Here is a 16,021-nt window from a genome sequence, read left to right as displayed (position 1 = left end):
GCAACTACCAACTATTTTACACGATTTTATGCATCTGGAGTTACTGTATAGCGTTTCTATAAGTGGTAGCTCCCCTATCTTTTTATTACCTTTGTGCTGTTGGGGAAGGAGAGATGGAAGATGCTGTTGAGCCAAGTTGTCCTCATTGCCTGGCTCTGATTGGCTTTCTGTAAAACATCTTAACAAATGAGCCTTCTTCCAAGTAAATGATCTCCTTGTGTGATTCACTCCCTAAGACTTCAGTGCTAATAGCCGGGGGGCTGTCCCACTCCCCACCCTGGAGCACGTTCCCCAGTAGGCTTATTTCTGACTGCCTCCCTTTGCAGCCCCAGCCTGGCCCCTGTTTTTAACCCTGCCTGGCTTTCTCATGGTGGGCACTCACTGATCATGTGACGAAAATTCCTTGTGTAAGAAGCTGTATTGAAGGACCTTATCCACACAGGCAGCCTGAATGCCCTTTTGAAATCTAGGATTGTATTGAATTGAGCGATACATACGAGAAGGGAGCATGTGACTTTTTCCCGGGTTTTCAGTGACTCGCTGCTCCATGAGATGAGATGAGAAGCGATCTGAGTCACAATAGGGGACAGGTGGGATAACAAGAAAGTGGAGCCTGGAGTGACACATACTGGTGCTGAAACTTGCATGGATGGAGACTTTGTGACATTTACTCACTGCTTGTTATTTTTACTTATCAACCACTTATATAGTGCTTAACCAAAAGACAAAACCAAACCTGTTCCCTGCAGGTTGATTGCCCTCATGGCAATGCCATGTGTTACAGAATAGAACTGCTCCACAGGGGTTTTTTGGCTGTAGTCTTTATGGAAACAGATTGCCAGGACTTTGTTCTTCAGCACCACTTGATAGGTTCAAACCGCCAAGCTTTAGATTAGTTGTTTTTGTTGTTGTTGTTAGGTGCCGTTGAGTTGGTTCTAATTCATAGTGAACCTATGCACAACAGAACGAAACATTGCCCGGTCCTGCACCATCCTCACAATTGTTGCTATGCTTGAGCCCATTGTTGCCACTGCGTCAGTCCACCTTGTTGAGGGTCTTCCTCTTTTTTGCTGACCCTCTACTTTACCAAGCATGATGTCCTTCTCCAGGAACTGATCCCTCCTGATAACATGTCCAAAGTATGTGAGGTGTAGTCTTGCCATTTTTGCTTCTAAGGAGCGTTCTGGTTGTATTTCTTCCAAGACAGATTTGTTTGTTCTTTTGGCAGTCCGTGGTATATTCAGTATTATTCGCCAACACCACAATTAGGTTACAGGTCCAAATCGTTTGCACCACCCAGGGACTTTATGTAGTGCTTACCATACCCATTGCCGTTGAGTCGATTCTGATTCATAGCGACCCTACTGGACGGAGTAGAACTGCTCCATAGAGTTTGCAAGGAGCAGCTGGTGGATTCCAACTGCTGACCTTTTGGTTAGCAGCCAAGATCTTCACCACTGAGCCACCAAGGCTCCATATAGTGCTTACTCTGTGCCATTTCACTAATTTGAACCTCATAACAAACCTATAGAGGTAGTATTAGTATTCCCATTTTACAAATGAAGAAACTAAGAAACAGAGGGTAAGAGATTTACCCAAGTTCACACAGTAAGCAGCAGAGCTGGGATTCTAATCCAGGCAGCCTGGCTCCAGCACGCCACCCCCCCAAGCTGCCTGTACCCCAAATCACGGAGTAAAGAAGGAACAAGACAGGGACTTGGCTCTGTTCTCGGCCCTTTTTGTTTATCTTAAAGTTAGAGTACCCAGCATGGGAGCCTGAATGTTCCATGTGAGATACCTTTGGAAGTTGTATTAATACGTTTAGGCTTTTCAGGAATTGTTTAGTGCTAACAGATGCCATTTACATTTCTGTAGCTTTTTATAGGGTATATTCTCTTATAACCAGTGTGTACATAAGGAAAACAAGACTCAGGGTAAAATAACTGTACAGAAGTCACAACTGGGATCCAGATCTTTCTTTCTTCACTATGCTAGAGTCTACCTAGTTCTAGAGTAGCCATCAGGATAATTTTTTATCTTAATGGACCCTTAGGAAAATTTATGAAGGGCTATGTTTCTGCAAAACCGAATCCAGGTCATTCTCTTCCTCGCCATAGAAGTACATTTTCTCCAAGCCCTGGTGGCACAGTGGTTAAATGCTCAGCTGCTAACCAAAAGACCAGTGGTTCAAACCCACCAGCCGCTCTGTGGCAGAAAGATGTGGCATTCTGCTTCCGTAAAGATTATAGTCTTGGAAACCCCATGGGGCAGTTCTACTCTGTCCTATAGGGTTGCTATGAGTCAGAATTGACTCAAAGGCAATGGGTTTTCACTGCGGTTATTATTGTAACTAGTTCTACTATTGTTATCAGAGCTATTATTAACCTAGTGTGTTTTCAGCGAGCCAGGCAGTATGCCAACAACTTCATGAAATCCCTCATTTAACCTATGGGGTCAATAACATTAAACCTATTTTATAGACGAGGAAGCTGAGGCTCCAAAGGTTTCAACTCTGAGGGACGGAGCAAAGATCCAGCTCTGCCTAACTGCAAAGTCTTGGCTCATGACCACTTAATTAGCTATTACTTAATTTTTCTCTCAGTTGAGCGAACTATGTTTTGACCTCCGTCTGCTTCAGTGTTTATTTTCCTTGGCTTTAGACCATGGCATTATTTCTAATGCATGATCTTTCGGTCACTAGTCTAGTTAAATTTTTTGTGTCTTCAAAATGTATCTAAGATCCGTCCCTTCATCTAGTCTATCCTGGCCATCACCTTGCACCAAGACAGCTTGCCCTCCTCACTCCCTCCCTAATGCCTTCTCCGCTGCTCCAGGCCCTCCAACACATCTCTGACAGACTCTTCTTCCATTACCTCCTGCCTCAGGTTCTGCCCCTGCCTGGCTCCTTTCTACTGAACCACTGTATTCCACTCCTCTTAGAAGGAGATTGGCAGTCTTCACTGGCTTATTGACACACTGGTCTTTTTTCCATTTCCCTGTCTTCACTCATGTTGTTCCTTGAATGTTTCCAGGGGTAAGGTGATTTGAGCCAGGGAGTGACATGTATTTTCCTTCTGTTAAGTAAAACGGAAAAAAAAAAAAAAAAAACTGTTTCTACAAAAAATCATGTTACTAAAGCTAAAAGAACTATTTTAAAGCATCCCATATCCCTTACGCTCCGGGGTTCTGTATCTTTGTGGAGAGTTTCCAGCAGTGTTGTGCTCCATTCCTGTGCTGCCCTCCCCCTACTCTCTGGCCTATGCAGATGCTTGCCATCCTTCAAGGAATGCCGTAGTTCCCACTTCTTCAGTGAGGCCTTCTCCTGTTGTTCTGTCACAGTCTTTACCACTCAAGTTGGTGCTTGTCTTACTGCATAGCTCATTCCATTGCTTGAGTATTAGTCTTGCCTCTTCGACTGTAACAGGTTGTTAGAGGGGGGATATAACACTACTTTTATCACACCTTTGTGCCTGCCAGGGTGCATTCCTTAATAGATTATAAAAAAAGGTATTCCACTAGTCATATTCTGGAAGTCAGAAGTTTAGAAGTTGTGGTATGACTTCACTTTTTAAAAAAATTTACATATTCAAGACCAGCTCCATAATACTGGAAGAGAGAAGATGGAAGAGTGTTAAGGTCTGTGGAGGCCAGCCAGCTGTTCAAATGGTGTCTCAAGGGCTGTGAGTGTCTTAGGACTATTGTATGTCCCACATTACAGGGCCTTAGCTTATAGGTCCAAGTCTCAGAACTGGAGTCTGTCACACAGTTAGCTAGGTAACAACCTGTTCCACAACTTAGTGGCTCAAAACAATAACCATTTACATAGCCTATGATTTTGTGGACTAGCAATTTGGGCATGGTTCAACAGTGTGCTTCTTCTGGTCTCGGCTGGGCTGACTCATCCATCTGCAGTCCGTTGTTGGGTCAGCTAGGGGCTGAATGGTTTGGGATGGCCTCAGCTGGGGTGGCTTGCTCTGCTCCACATGGTCTCTCATCCTTCAGCAGGCTAGCCTGGGCTTGTTCGTGTGGTAGCTGGGCAGGGTTCCAGAAGAGAAAGGCACAAACTCAGAACTGACCCAACATCACTTCCACCACCATTCTGTTAATCAGAGCAAGTCACAAGGCCAGCCTCCCCTCAAAAAATGGAATAACAGACTCCACCTTTGGATGGGAGGAGCCACAAAGTCACATTGCAAAGCGGTAGACATTCAGGGAGGGGAGTTGTCATAGCCATTTTACGAACTGACACAACCTAGAGTTCATCAGGCTCTCTGGGTGATCCACAGTGACAAAGACCATAGAAAACTGATCTGTAAACCCAAATACCTGTATATTAATATAAAATGACAAGTGTAACAGTCACAAGGAGGATCACTGGGACAGCGCTTCCCTAAAGAATGTTGGAAATATATTCCCTAATCTTTGTTGTCACTATGAGTCTGAACCGACTTGACAGCACCTAACAACAACAATAGTCTTTGTCGTTGTTGTTAGGTGCTGTCAAGTTGCCCCAACTCATGGCAACCCCATGTTGAGTGGACTGAAATGCTGCCTGGTCCTGTGCCATCTCATTGAGTGGTTGCAGATCTAACTGTTGTGATCCATAGGGTTTTCATTGTCTGATTCTCAGAAACAGATTGCCAGGCCTTTCTTACTAGTCTGTGTTAGCCTGGAACCTCGCGGACACCTGTTCAGCATCATAGCAACACGCAAGCCTCCACTGACAGACGTGTGATGGCTGCACATGAGGTACATAGTCGGGAATGAAATCTGGGTCTCCTGCATGCAAGGAAGGCCAGAATTCTATCCCTGACCCACCACTGTCCTCTACCCACTCCTCCCTTTTCTAGTTTCCATGCAGACCACTCCCCTAGTGTTCATATATTTCATTCTTTGGCTGTGGTGATAGTATGAATTCAAAATTCAGCGTTCTTTCACATTTACTCAAGGAAGGCTTGGTTGGTTTTCTCAGACTTGTCCTTCCTGCTTTTGACGAGGGAGAGGTCCTGTCTGTTAAGCTGATCGCTGCAGGTGCTACTTTTGTACATTATGCATTGGTTTTTATAGTATCCTTTGCAGAGAAAAGCCTTATTTATTTATTTTGCAGTTCTTGCAACACAGCTCACTGTTGTTACCCTTGACCCTTCTCCAGAGGCTGTTGTCTTTCCCTTTGGCACTCTGTCTGTAATCCTAGTAGCTGTCATAGGGGACATGTGTGGTCTTGGCCTGGGTACATAGATCCTCAAATGTGGCGAGGGATTAGCTCAGGTGGGGATTCACAAGGAAAATGAGATGGTTAAAATGTAAGTCAATGCTAATTCTAAAACGAAGGCACATTGGAGAGCAAGATTTAAAAATATTCAGCTAATGTTTTAAACATTCTATTTGAATAGAATATGCTTAATAGCTAAAAGTCATGCTCAGGCGTTGTTATTTAATTAAACCTTGGCTTTTCTTGTGATTTCCGAAGGCAGTGTATTTTTCTGTCACCCAAAGTACATCGAATTGCTGGAAAACCTCAGCTCCCCAACCTGTGCATACATACCTACATAAGTGCTTACAAGGGAACTTGGGTGGTCATAACAGCTCTAGCTTGGTAATAGGGACAGCTGAGCTCTGATTCTGGTTCTGTCATTAATGAGCTGTGATTTTCAAAAGGTCATACCATTCTCTGGGCTTATGCTCCCTCATGTAAAATACGGAAGTAGAAAACATGAATGGTTTTCTTTTGTTTGTTTTTTAAACAGAGAAGCCATTTTTTCAAAGAAAATCTCAGATGCGAACATAATACATCAGACTCATAGAAAGTGCTTTTTTTATTAAGTATAACTTTATTTTTAAGCTCCTACTCATTACATTTATTTATTTTAAAAAGTCAAGCAATTAGAAAAAAGTTGCTATGTGATGAGCACAAAATATGACAGTAAGTGTGTTATGAGGGGGTGCAGTCGTATAGCAGTATTAGCGCCTAGTGTATTTCTAAGTATATTTTGGTGATTGCAAGAAATACTGGTTCACATAAGGAAGTGGTGGCAAGTGGAGCAGATTTTTTACAGCTCAGCTTGTCATCTCAGGATCCTGTCAATTAAATTTATTCAGATGCTTGCAAGAAGAGTAGAGTAATATAAAATTTGTTCTTCAGAGTTGACAACGTGTAGCATCGGCCCTCATTCCTTATTGTAATAAATGTCTGACGAGAAAGATAGGAAACTTTAAATTTGCACTACAGCCATTTATAATTCTATATTAACACTACTTGGTTACTACTCCGTTAATTGTTATTTGGGGAATTCACTCAATCCCTCTAGGTCTCAGCTTTCTTATCTGTAAACTGGGATAATAGTAGGGCCTACCTCAGAGGCTTGTTGTGAAGGTCAAATAAATTAATCTAGATAAACTCTTAACACCCTCCCTAGCCCATGCTAAACAAAATAACAAAATAAAACCTGTTGCTGTCGAGTCGATTCCGACTCATAATGACCCTGTAGGAGAGAGTAGAACTGCCCCATAGGGTTTCCAAGGAGCGGCTGGTGGATTTGAACTGCAGACCTTTTGTTAGGTGCTCAAGAAATGATAGATCCAGCTCTGTCTGTATATTTACATATCTCTGTCTGTCAGCTGTGATCAAAGGCTGTACCAAAACAGAAACATTTGAACCTCCCCTAGCATTTAATTTAAGGCAATTGTTCTCCCCTGGGAAATTTTGCCCCCCTCCTTCCCCAAGTGGACATTTGGCAGTGTCTAGAGACATTTTTGTTTTTCATAACTGGATGGTGCTAGTAGAATCTAGTAGGCAAAGGACAGGGATGCTGCTAAACATCCTACAATGCACAAGACAACCCCCTACAACAAAGGATTATCCAGCCCAGGATAGCAATTTAAGGCATGCATATAGGCTCTGGTAGTACTGTAATTGTGTAGTTACACATGGATACACACGCACAGGCCACTTCCTTATTAATAAGGCCAAAACCAAACCAAACCAAACCCACTGCAGTCGTGTTGCTTCTAGCACATAGCGACCCTATAGGACAGAGCAGAACTGCGCTGTAGGGTTTCCAAGGCTATGTCTTTACTGAAGCAGACTGCCACATCTTTTTCCCTAGGAGTGGCTGTTGGGTTCGAACCACTGACCTTTCAGTTAGCAGCCAAGTGTTTAACCACTGTGCCACCAGGGCTCCTACTTATTAATGACATATTACTAGAACGCTGACGCTCCTGTGATGGCAGGAGAACCTGTGTTAAAACACAGGTTGTGTTAAAACAGGGCGATGCAAAACAATTAACTTGTCAGCACAAGTTAGCATCTTCGTGGTCTCCAGTGAGTTCATGTTCTAGAAATAATACAGCCAAAGGCGCACATTGTAAAATAATTGTAAAAAGTTAAACTTGAAATAAACATTTGTTGGAACCCCTGAAGGATTCCCTAGGGTTCCTTGGAACACCGTTTGAAAACTACTGATCCGGAGTCCCTTCCAGGTCCAAGAGTCTTGGCTCTGGTTCAGAATGAAGTAGTACGTCAAATTCTCAGTGGCCTAACTTTTTCACAGAGCAGTTCAGCATTCACAAAACTGCCAGACTCTGAATTGGAAGGGAGCTCTGTCTTTTTAACCTCAAGGAAGGTGTGGTTTTCCTTCACCAGAGGGAGCAGGCTGAACAGAAGCAGGATTAGTCCTGTCACAGTTCATTTCTTGTCTTTTGCCCTATTGGTCAGATTTTCTCAAGGTTCCTTCCTACTGCAGAGCTTTGCCTTACCTTCAGGTCACACTCCCCCCTTCCCTTTCTCGTGACCAGTGTTTAGTTTACTCTATGTCACTTATGTTGCAAAACCCATGGTTCAACTACTTAAGCCAGTGTCCTTCTTAAAGGCCCCTGGCCTGTCTTGGAGAGAAAGGAAAGAGCCAGGGCTTTGCAGCCAGGAGCCTTGGAATCTGGCTTCTTTGTGTATATATCTGTGATTGGGGCATCAGACTCTTAACCTCTTAGGACCTTACTTTCTTCACCTGAAATATGAAGATAGTACTAACATTAGTTTCCTGTGGTTGATGAAAGGATCAATCTGTGTGTGCACTATTCAAATGCTAATTGTATGTGTTATTAAAACAAAGAGTGGTCTTTAAGGAAGTTATACAGAATTTTCCTGGGGATGGGGGGAGCTTGGAAGATATCTAGATGTGAGCTGATAACATCTTACTATATAGAGTGGTTTCTTTTATAACTCATTAATGCCCACCTAGTAGAAATGGTGGAAACCCTAGTGGCGTAATGGTTAAGAATTTGGCTGCTAACCAAATGGTCGGCAGTTCAAATCCACCAGACACTCTTTGGAAACCCTATGGGGCAGTTCTACTCTGTCCTGTACGGTTGCAGTGAGTTTGAATCGACTGGCTGGCAATGGGTTGGGTTTGGTTTTGGTTTAGTAGAAATGGAAAACGGAATCATTTTATCCCAGTGGCTTTCTCGTTTCTTTCTCACATTAGTTTTTACTGGAGTCCTCGAAAAAGGTAGATTCATTTCCTTTAAACGGCAGCCCAACTCTACTAAGATCATGAACTTAACGATATAGTCAATTTATAATCAGAGTGGCTTGGGTCCTGAAAAGTTTGGAACATTAAGTGAGAGAAGGGGCCTCTTGCTTTAGTGAGACTTCCTCACTGTTTCCAAAATTGAGTGTCCACAAAACTTCACCGTACATAAAACGAGATCAAGGCAAGTGCTGTGAAAGCCCTTTGCAAGTTGAGTTCCAGATATGTCCAGATCTTTTTGTGTTAGTAGTAAAAATGAAGTAAAGAAGACTGCAATGAGCCGTAAATTTGTTGTGTTTCTCTTAGCAATTTTCCCAGAGATAAAAGAAAACATCTTTGATTCTACCTGTCTCTGTGCATGTTTTTTTTAAGTAGAATAATAAAAAACGACAGCAATTATCCAGTCATATTAATTTTAAAATATAGGTTTTATGTACTCTTTTCAGTGTAAATATTTCTGGTAATTGAGAGAAAGCAGGGTAGCCTTCGTATTTCTATTGTTATATTTTCTATTTAGAAATAGTGTTTGGGAAATTAAAATTCTGGCAAAGGCATGTTCCCCACATGTTTTTCTGGTAGGTCATTAGCTATATTTACATAAAACCAGCACATTACTAGTTTTATGTCATTCTTCACATTGTTAGGATGAAAACCAGGTATGTGGTGCCTTACCCATTTATAATTGAGCAATGGAGGCTTGCCTTTATTTTATTATTATTTTTATTTATTATTATTGATTGTCTTATTGAAATGAAATTCTGTCAAATCCAGGTTGTGTCTAACAGTGATAAATATCTTTTTTTGTTGTTGTTGTTCTCCCCTTAAGTCTTATAGAACATTTTTTTCTGACTAATGCTTCTAAAAACCACTTATATGTTCAGATAGCATCTGCTTAATGGTTGCCCTTTCTAGAAATTGGGAATTGTTTCTAAGGCCTTCATCTCTTTCATAGTCTTACCTGAGAATATAAAATTTTGAAATAAAAGATGCGGTACTAAAGCATTTTAAAAATGTATAACCATTCATTTTACATTATTCCTTCCCAAAGACATGGAAATCTCAGACTGTATAAACACACACTATTTAACTACTCTTCCCTGACTAAGGATGCTTTGGGAAAGGACTTATGAAGGATTCTGGAGGAAAGGCTTAGGTAGAGAGCAGACCTTAGGAGCTGGCCGGCAGAAGTTTCCAGGAAGAGGTTAAAAGGCGCAAAGAGGAGAAGTGTGCTAAATAAACAAAGTCCTCTCGGGAGCAGCCTTCCTGGTCGAGGTCTGAAATATATACCGAGGACTGAGCTATAGAGTGTCATTATCCCCTTTGGTTCAGACTCTGATAGCATTGTCCCCAAAGGGCTAGATTTTAAGCACTTTTCTTTGAGATCTCCTGGTACTTCCTTTAGTAATGCCAGAGCCCAAGTGATTATTCAGAGACATCTAAGTAAAGGCTAAGGGGCCCGAGGTGTGCAAACAGTTAAGTGTTCAACCACTAACAGAAAGGTTGGTGGTTCAAACCCAACCATCCTCTCCAAGGGGAAAAGACCTGGTGCCAAGAAAATCCTGTGGGGCAGTTCTACTCTGTCACATGGGGCTGTTATGAGTTGAAATCAACTCGAGAGCACCTAACAACAACAAGTAAACACTGTGGTCTAGGTAACAAAGCTTTTATCTCAGAGGACTTACCCCAATCCAACGATTAGATCCAGGGAAACACTTTTGATTGCCTTCGGTGGGACACTAAGGAGTTTTTAGTTCTGTTAAGGTGGAGTTTCTGGGTGGTGCAGTTGCCAACAACCAACAACACAACAAAGTTCTTGTTAAGGAGTCCCTGGGTAGTGCAGACAAGGAGCCCTAGCGGCACAGTGGTTAAAGTGCTTGGCTGCTAACTGAAAGATCAGCGGTTCAAACCGACCAGCAGCTTCTTGGAAGAAAGATGTGACAGTCTGCTTCCATAAAGATTTACAGTCTTAGAAACCCTATGGGGGCAGTTCTGCTCTGTCCTGTAGGGTTGCTATGAGTTGGAATCGACTTGACAGCAGTGGGTTCAGATTTTTTTTGGGTGGTGCAAATGGTTAACCAAAGTTGGTGGTTTGAGTCCAGCAAGAGGCTCTTGGAAGAAAGGTGATCTACGTGCAAAAACTCAGTCATTGAAAACTCTGTGGAGTGCAGTTCTACTCTGACACATGTGGGGCCGCCATGAGTCAGAATTGACTTGACAGCAACTGTTTTTTTTTTTTTTTTATTTAAATTTCTGGTAACTGCAGATACTATTGGAGCATCAACAGATGTCACTAATTTGTGTGCCAACGTATTATATTCATTCAACAAATATACATTTTGCACCTATATATGCCAGGCACTGTTCTAGACACTCAGGGTACATCAGTGTTAAACGAAGCCTACCTTTGAGTTGGAGGAACAGACCATAAATTGTGAACATAATTAATTATAGTCTGTTAGGAGATGATTCACCACTTGTCTGTCAGTTTGTCGTACTGTGGTGGCTTGCATATTGCTGTGATGTGGGAAAATATTCCTCAACAAGATGAATGGACACAGTGGCTGCAACAGCGGGCTCAAACATAGCGATGATTATAGAATGGCGCGGGACCCAGCAATGTTTTGTACTGTTGTACTCTAGGTCAGAACCGACTCAGCGGTACTTAGCAACAACATTAGATGATAATTATTTGGGGAAAATTAGAGCAGGGTGAGGGAAATTGTGAGTTCTGTGGGGGCGGGGGCTGTAATCTTGAACAGGATGGTCAGGGTAGAGAAAGTGATGTTTGAGCAAAGGCTTGTTGAAGGTCAAGTTAGATTGACATTCTGTTCAGCACAAGGAGCAGAGGTGGATCACAGTGTGGGGAAGGCAGCTAAAAGACACAGGGCAGGCCACTCATGGACTTGGGTTCTAGTCTCAGCTCTGCGTCTTTCTGGTAGTAAAACTTCCCCACATTACTTTAGCCCTGTAGAGTCTCCTTTTCAAATATTCTGGTCTGTGTGAATTTGCGAGTCCTTACAAGAAAGGACTTTGCATTTGTGTATTGGCTTGGAGGTAGGTGGTAGGAGGAGGTGGTAGGGGTTTGTCTGGGAATTTATTTTCATCTTGAATTTTTTTTGTTGTTGTTGTTAAGCTGGACTGGGTGTGAGGTTCATTCTGATAATCATTACTAAAACTCCGTATTAGGATAAGATCCTGTTAAAAGATAAACACACCCAATATAACCAACCTAAAGTTCCTATTAAAAAAAACAGTTCCTACTGCGTAGATGGACCTTTAAAGGTGGAGCAAGATGTCTGTGAGAGTGGGAGGTGGTAGGAAAGAGATGCTTGTCTCTCCTTTTTTGGTTGTTCCTAGTTAGTGGCTAGCTCAGTGGGTGAAGGCAGCCAGGATAGTGTGGCTGCACCACAGAATCCATCCCATAATGGGCCAGTTAGCATCTGCCCTGACCACACACTCCACACCAACCAATTGTGCTAAAAATGGGAAAAGGACATCAGTGGGAAAACTGGTGAAATCTGAATAAAATCTGGAGTTGAGTTCATAGCAATGTGGATTTCTTCGTTCTGCCAGATGTACCGTGGTTTTATAAAATGTTAACATTGGGAGATGTAGATGGGTGTGTGGAAACGCTTTGAACTGTCTTTGCAACTTTCCTGTAAGTCTAAAATTATTCCAAATTAATAAGTTTTCTTTAAAAAATAATGCCTATTGTGGACCCAGAGGTGACTTGGGCTAGAGTGGATCCTGTCACTATGACCAGAAAAACACTGCAAACCATGCTTGATTGTTTGTGGGTCAGTGGTGTCAGCTTATGGTGAAGGCAAGACTGGGATAGCTCTAGTCTGAGGTGTTCCCTCTTTGGCAAATTTTCCATCCTCACCTTACCCACCACACCCTAGTTTTTTGCTTTGGGCATTGCTTTTGACTCATGTTTATATTCAGTATTTTATGAGAGAATAATTGGTTGAAAGCATTCTTTTATAATAGGATTAGGTAGGGAGACCTATCCTACCTATTAGCACTTATTGGTAAGGGGGTCAGCAGCATAAACAGGAAAGAGAGCATTTAGGGAAACCAAAGAGAAAATGTCTGAAGACTTTGTAGAGGCAGCGCTTCTTAAAAGCTTTTAGGTTCAACAGATTGAGAAGCCCACACTCTGGAGAGTCCTACACTCGTGGAGTGATTTGCATTTTGTGCCTGATGCCAAGGCTGTTTTGGTCAGTTGTGGTCCCTTCCTGCTGTTTAGCGTGTGATTGTGCATTGCATACTTCATTAAGTCCGGGGCAGCTTAGAGGGGGAGTGGCCTTTTATATATATATATATAATCCCTTTTCTCTTTTGACAGCTGCAAATCAGAAGGAGCCCATGAATCTTAATTTTAAAGTGAAAGAGGAGCCTAAGGAAGAGGAAGCCTTAAGTGCGACCTTGCCTCCGTCCAGCTATGTGTTCAGCCCGGAATCTCAAGTGTCAGCCCCAAGCATTCCTGAGGACACACTTCAGCCGCAGGAAGGGAAGGGGAATGTGCTAAGGCGGGACATGTCAGTCAAAGCAGCATCTGAACTTCTCATGAAACTATCAGGTACTTGATATTATTCTAAAATATTCACATCCTGATCATTTCCCTAGCCAGCCAGCTGCATGGCTGCTTCTGGCTTGAGTTATAATTAATCCAGTGGCGGCAATGTCACGTTATTGCAGTGAATTCGGGAACAATCCGATTGCTTGGCTTCAATCCCTGTGTTGTAGGTGTGTGTTTGTGTGCATTAGCTGTGTACCTGTCTTATTAAATGTAGCCTTCTTTTCCTGGGTAATACTACGTATTACTTGGAGACACTGCTCCTGTCTAAGATGTTGTAGGTCATAGTTTTAGATGGGTTCTAATGACATTCTAAGGCACTTTTGCTAATTGATCAAAATATCTATTCTTTCCTAATAGAGACCCTTGCATTTTTGATGTATTTATACTGTATTCTTAAGGACCATTGAAATAATTTTTTAATTTAATAAGCACGTCAGATGATGCTTGAAGTAATTGCCAAGAGAGTAGCAACGCAACATTTTATGAATAGGAAATTTCATAATAGACTATTATAATGATTAATTTGTGTTCTTAAGGTGAATGAATAATTCTCTACTAGTATTTAACTATAATCCTAGCCATACTCTCAAATATCAGAAAAATGGCTTAAAATATGAAATTCATGTATATTGGATTCTTATCTACCTAGTCTACTACCTGCTTCTCTCCCCTAAGGAGCAGGTAAAAATATAGTGTCTTTTTTATGCAAAGGTATGACTTCCAGAACGTGGATGAAAAGTTTTATCAATAATAATACTTGTAAAGTCATATCAGTGGTTCACTGCTGCTTAAAGGCAGCATTTGGAAACTCTATTTAAAATGCTAATACGAATCCAAAGCTGTTTTCAGTTTGTAACTTGCTGCGTGTGGAGAATGATAGCAAGAAATGCATTAGGGAAATGCCTTCCCTCTGATCTGTAATTTCATCAGCAATTCTGACCCTGTTTCTGGTTGACCAGTAGGTTGGAAGATAAGAAATTAATAGTGACTTACTTTGTATCAAAACAGTTGAAATTCCTGTATTTGCCAGTGGGTGGGGTTAAGAATGCTTTTCTTTGGTGTTAATTCAAAATACACGAACTTCAGTGGATCATGCTTTGATATAGATAAAATGTAATATAACTGTTAAGTCCTTACTGTAGCCCCATTTTTCTAAACTTTGCAGTGTTAGTGCAGCTTCTCCTTTACAGATGGGAGGTCTCGCAGGATTGCTGAAAGCTGAAATTTTAGATTATTCAAGCCAACACATTTTAGTATGTTTGAATCCTCCCTCCTACCACAAAAGATCTCAGTAACCTAGAGTAAGCCATCTGTTGTTTTTCTGTTCAGTCTAAAGGGGTCACACAGCCTCTCTGAGTCTTCTACCATAGCACAGACTTGCATATCACAACGACTTTAACTTCTGATAGTAAAATTCTAGTGCATAATATTTCTGTCTCAGAGTTTGCCGGGCAGCCAGTATGGCGAGGGGTGGTATCGCACAAAGAGATAATACGCGAACATGAGGTGAACCCATTGCTGTGGGGTAGATTCTGACCCATGGCAAGCCCATGTGCGTCAAAGGCATCACTAGGTGGATTTGAACCTCTGACCTTTTAGTTAGCATCTGAGCGTGTTAACCATTTGCACTACCCAGGGACTCCAAACATGAAGTAACAGCAACCCCCCAACCCCCCAAGAAAAAAAGGAAAGCATTTAACTTACTCCTTTTGGATGGCATGATTTACAACACTGAAATATACAATAATTTCATTAAAAAAAAAATAGTGATAAATCCCTCAAATATAGAATAAGGTTCTGCAGCCATGCATGTTTAATGACATTCATGGCCAGCAATGGCCCTCCTAAATGTTTCATGTTGACTTTTATTGAGCACATGTAGTGTAGGGTTCAGTAGTAGTTGAATGGATGACATGGTCGTATTTTCAAAGGGATAATGGAATGCCTCCACTTTGTAATGTGGAAATGAAAACAGGTTTGAGGACTAAGGCAACTATTTTTGTTATCCTGAAAACTTACCCCAGCATTTTATGTGCAAGGAAGTCAAGTAATACAAAGAAATATACATTGCAACCCTGCCCCCTAGGTACTTTCACAGTCTTTTCAGAAATAATCTAGGGCAGTGGAATCCACTCATTAAGTGGCATGAGCTTGGAACTCAGTCCTGCTACGCTAGCCAAACTTAGTCCTGCTATGCTGGCTGAACTTAGTTCTGCTATGTTAGCTTACTGTGCTCAAGTAAACCGGAAGGGACTGTTGTTAGGTGCTGTTGAGTTGGTTCGACTCATAGCAACCCTATAGGACAGGGTAGAACTGCCCCATAGGGTTTCCAGGGAACGGCTGGTGGATTTGAACTGCTGACCTTTTGGTTAGCAGCCGAGCTCTTAACCACTACACCACTAGAGCTCTGCAAGGGACTACTAGTTTCTGTGTTAGTCCTAAGAACAGGCATGTGCCTTAAAATCAGAGCCACAACATAAAGAGGACTCACTCATCATTAGGTTTAAAGGAAATATTAGTGTTTCTGATAGGTCAGTGCTCTTGCAAACAAGGAGACGTTAGGAAAAAACTTCCTGGGTTTTTTTCCCTCAGGTTGTGTTTTTAGCAATTTTAATGTCCATGCCCCAGAAGACATCCAAGTAAAAGACTCGTCAGTGTCTTCAGACCCCCTTTGCCACTATCGTTCCTGCCCCACTACATTTGAGAGTAGTGGTCTGTTTCCCAAAGCAGCTGTGCAGGTTACCCAGGGCTGCTCCTTGCTCGCCTCGTCTGCTGCCCCCAAAGCCTTGCTGCAGGCATTCTTGTAAATTTGAGTCCCTGTCGCCCCCTGCCTTGTTAATTCCCCTTTATGATCTTTTGTCATGCTTGGAAGAATCCTTTTGGTCAGGAGGAGTTGGGTGAGAAAAGTACATCC

At 42.0% G+C, this 16,021-nt stretch overlaps 1 protein-coding gene across 5 annotated transcripts in view; it reads left to right on the top strand.

The window, feature by feature from the left end:
* The window catches only part of ZNF827 (zinc finger protein 827), a 202,488-nt gene that overhangs the window by 70,094 nt on the left and 116,373 nt on the right, over positions 1 to 16,021 (top strand). For all 5 annotated transcript variants that reach the window (XM_010597215.3, XM_010597214.3, XM_010597213.3 and 2 more), the window contains exon 5: positions 12,874 to 13,107. In XM_010597215.3, the coding sequence (XP_010595517.2) occupies positions 12,874 to 13,107 (234 nt within the window). The remainder of the gene's footprint in view (positions 1 to 12,873; positions 13,108 to 16,021) is intronic.

Source organism: Loxodonta africana, chromosome 13, assembly GCF_030014295.1.
Source record: "Loxodonta africana isolate mLoxAfr1 chromosome 13, mLoxAfr1.hap2, whole genome shotgun sequence".
Taxonomy (NCBI): domain Eukaryota; kingdom Metazoa; phylum Chordata; class Mammalia; order Proboscidea; family Elephantidae; genus Loxodonta; species Loxodonta africana.
This window is presented reverse-complemented; position numbering and strand designations above follow the sequence as displayed.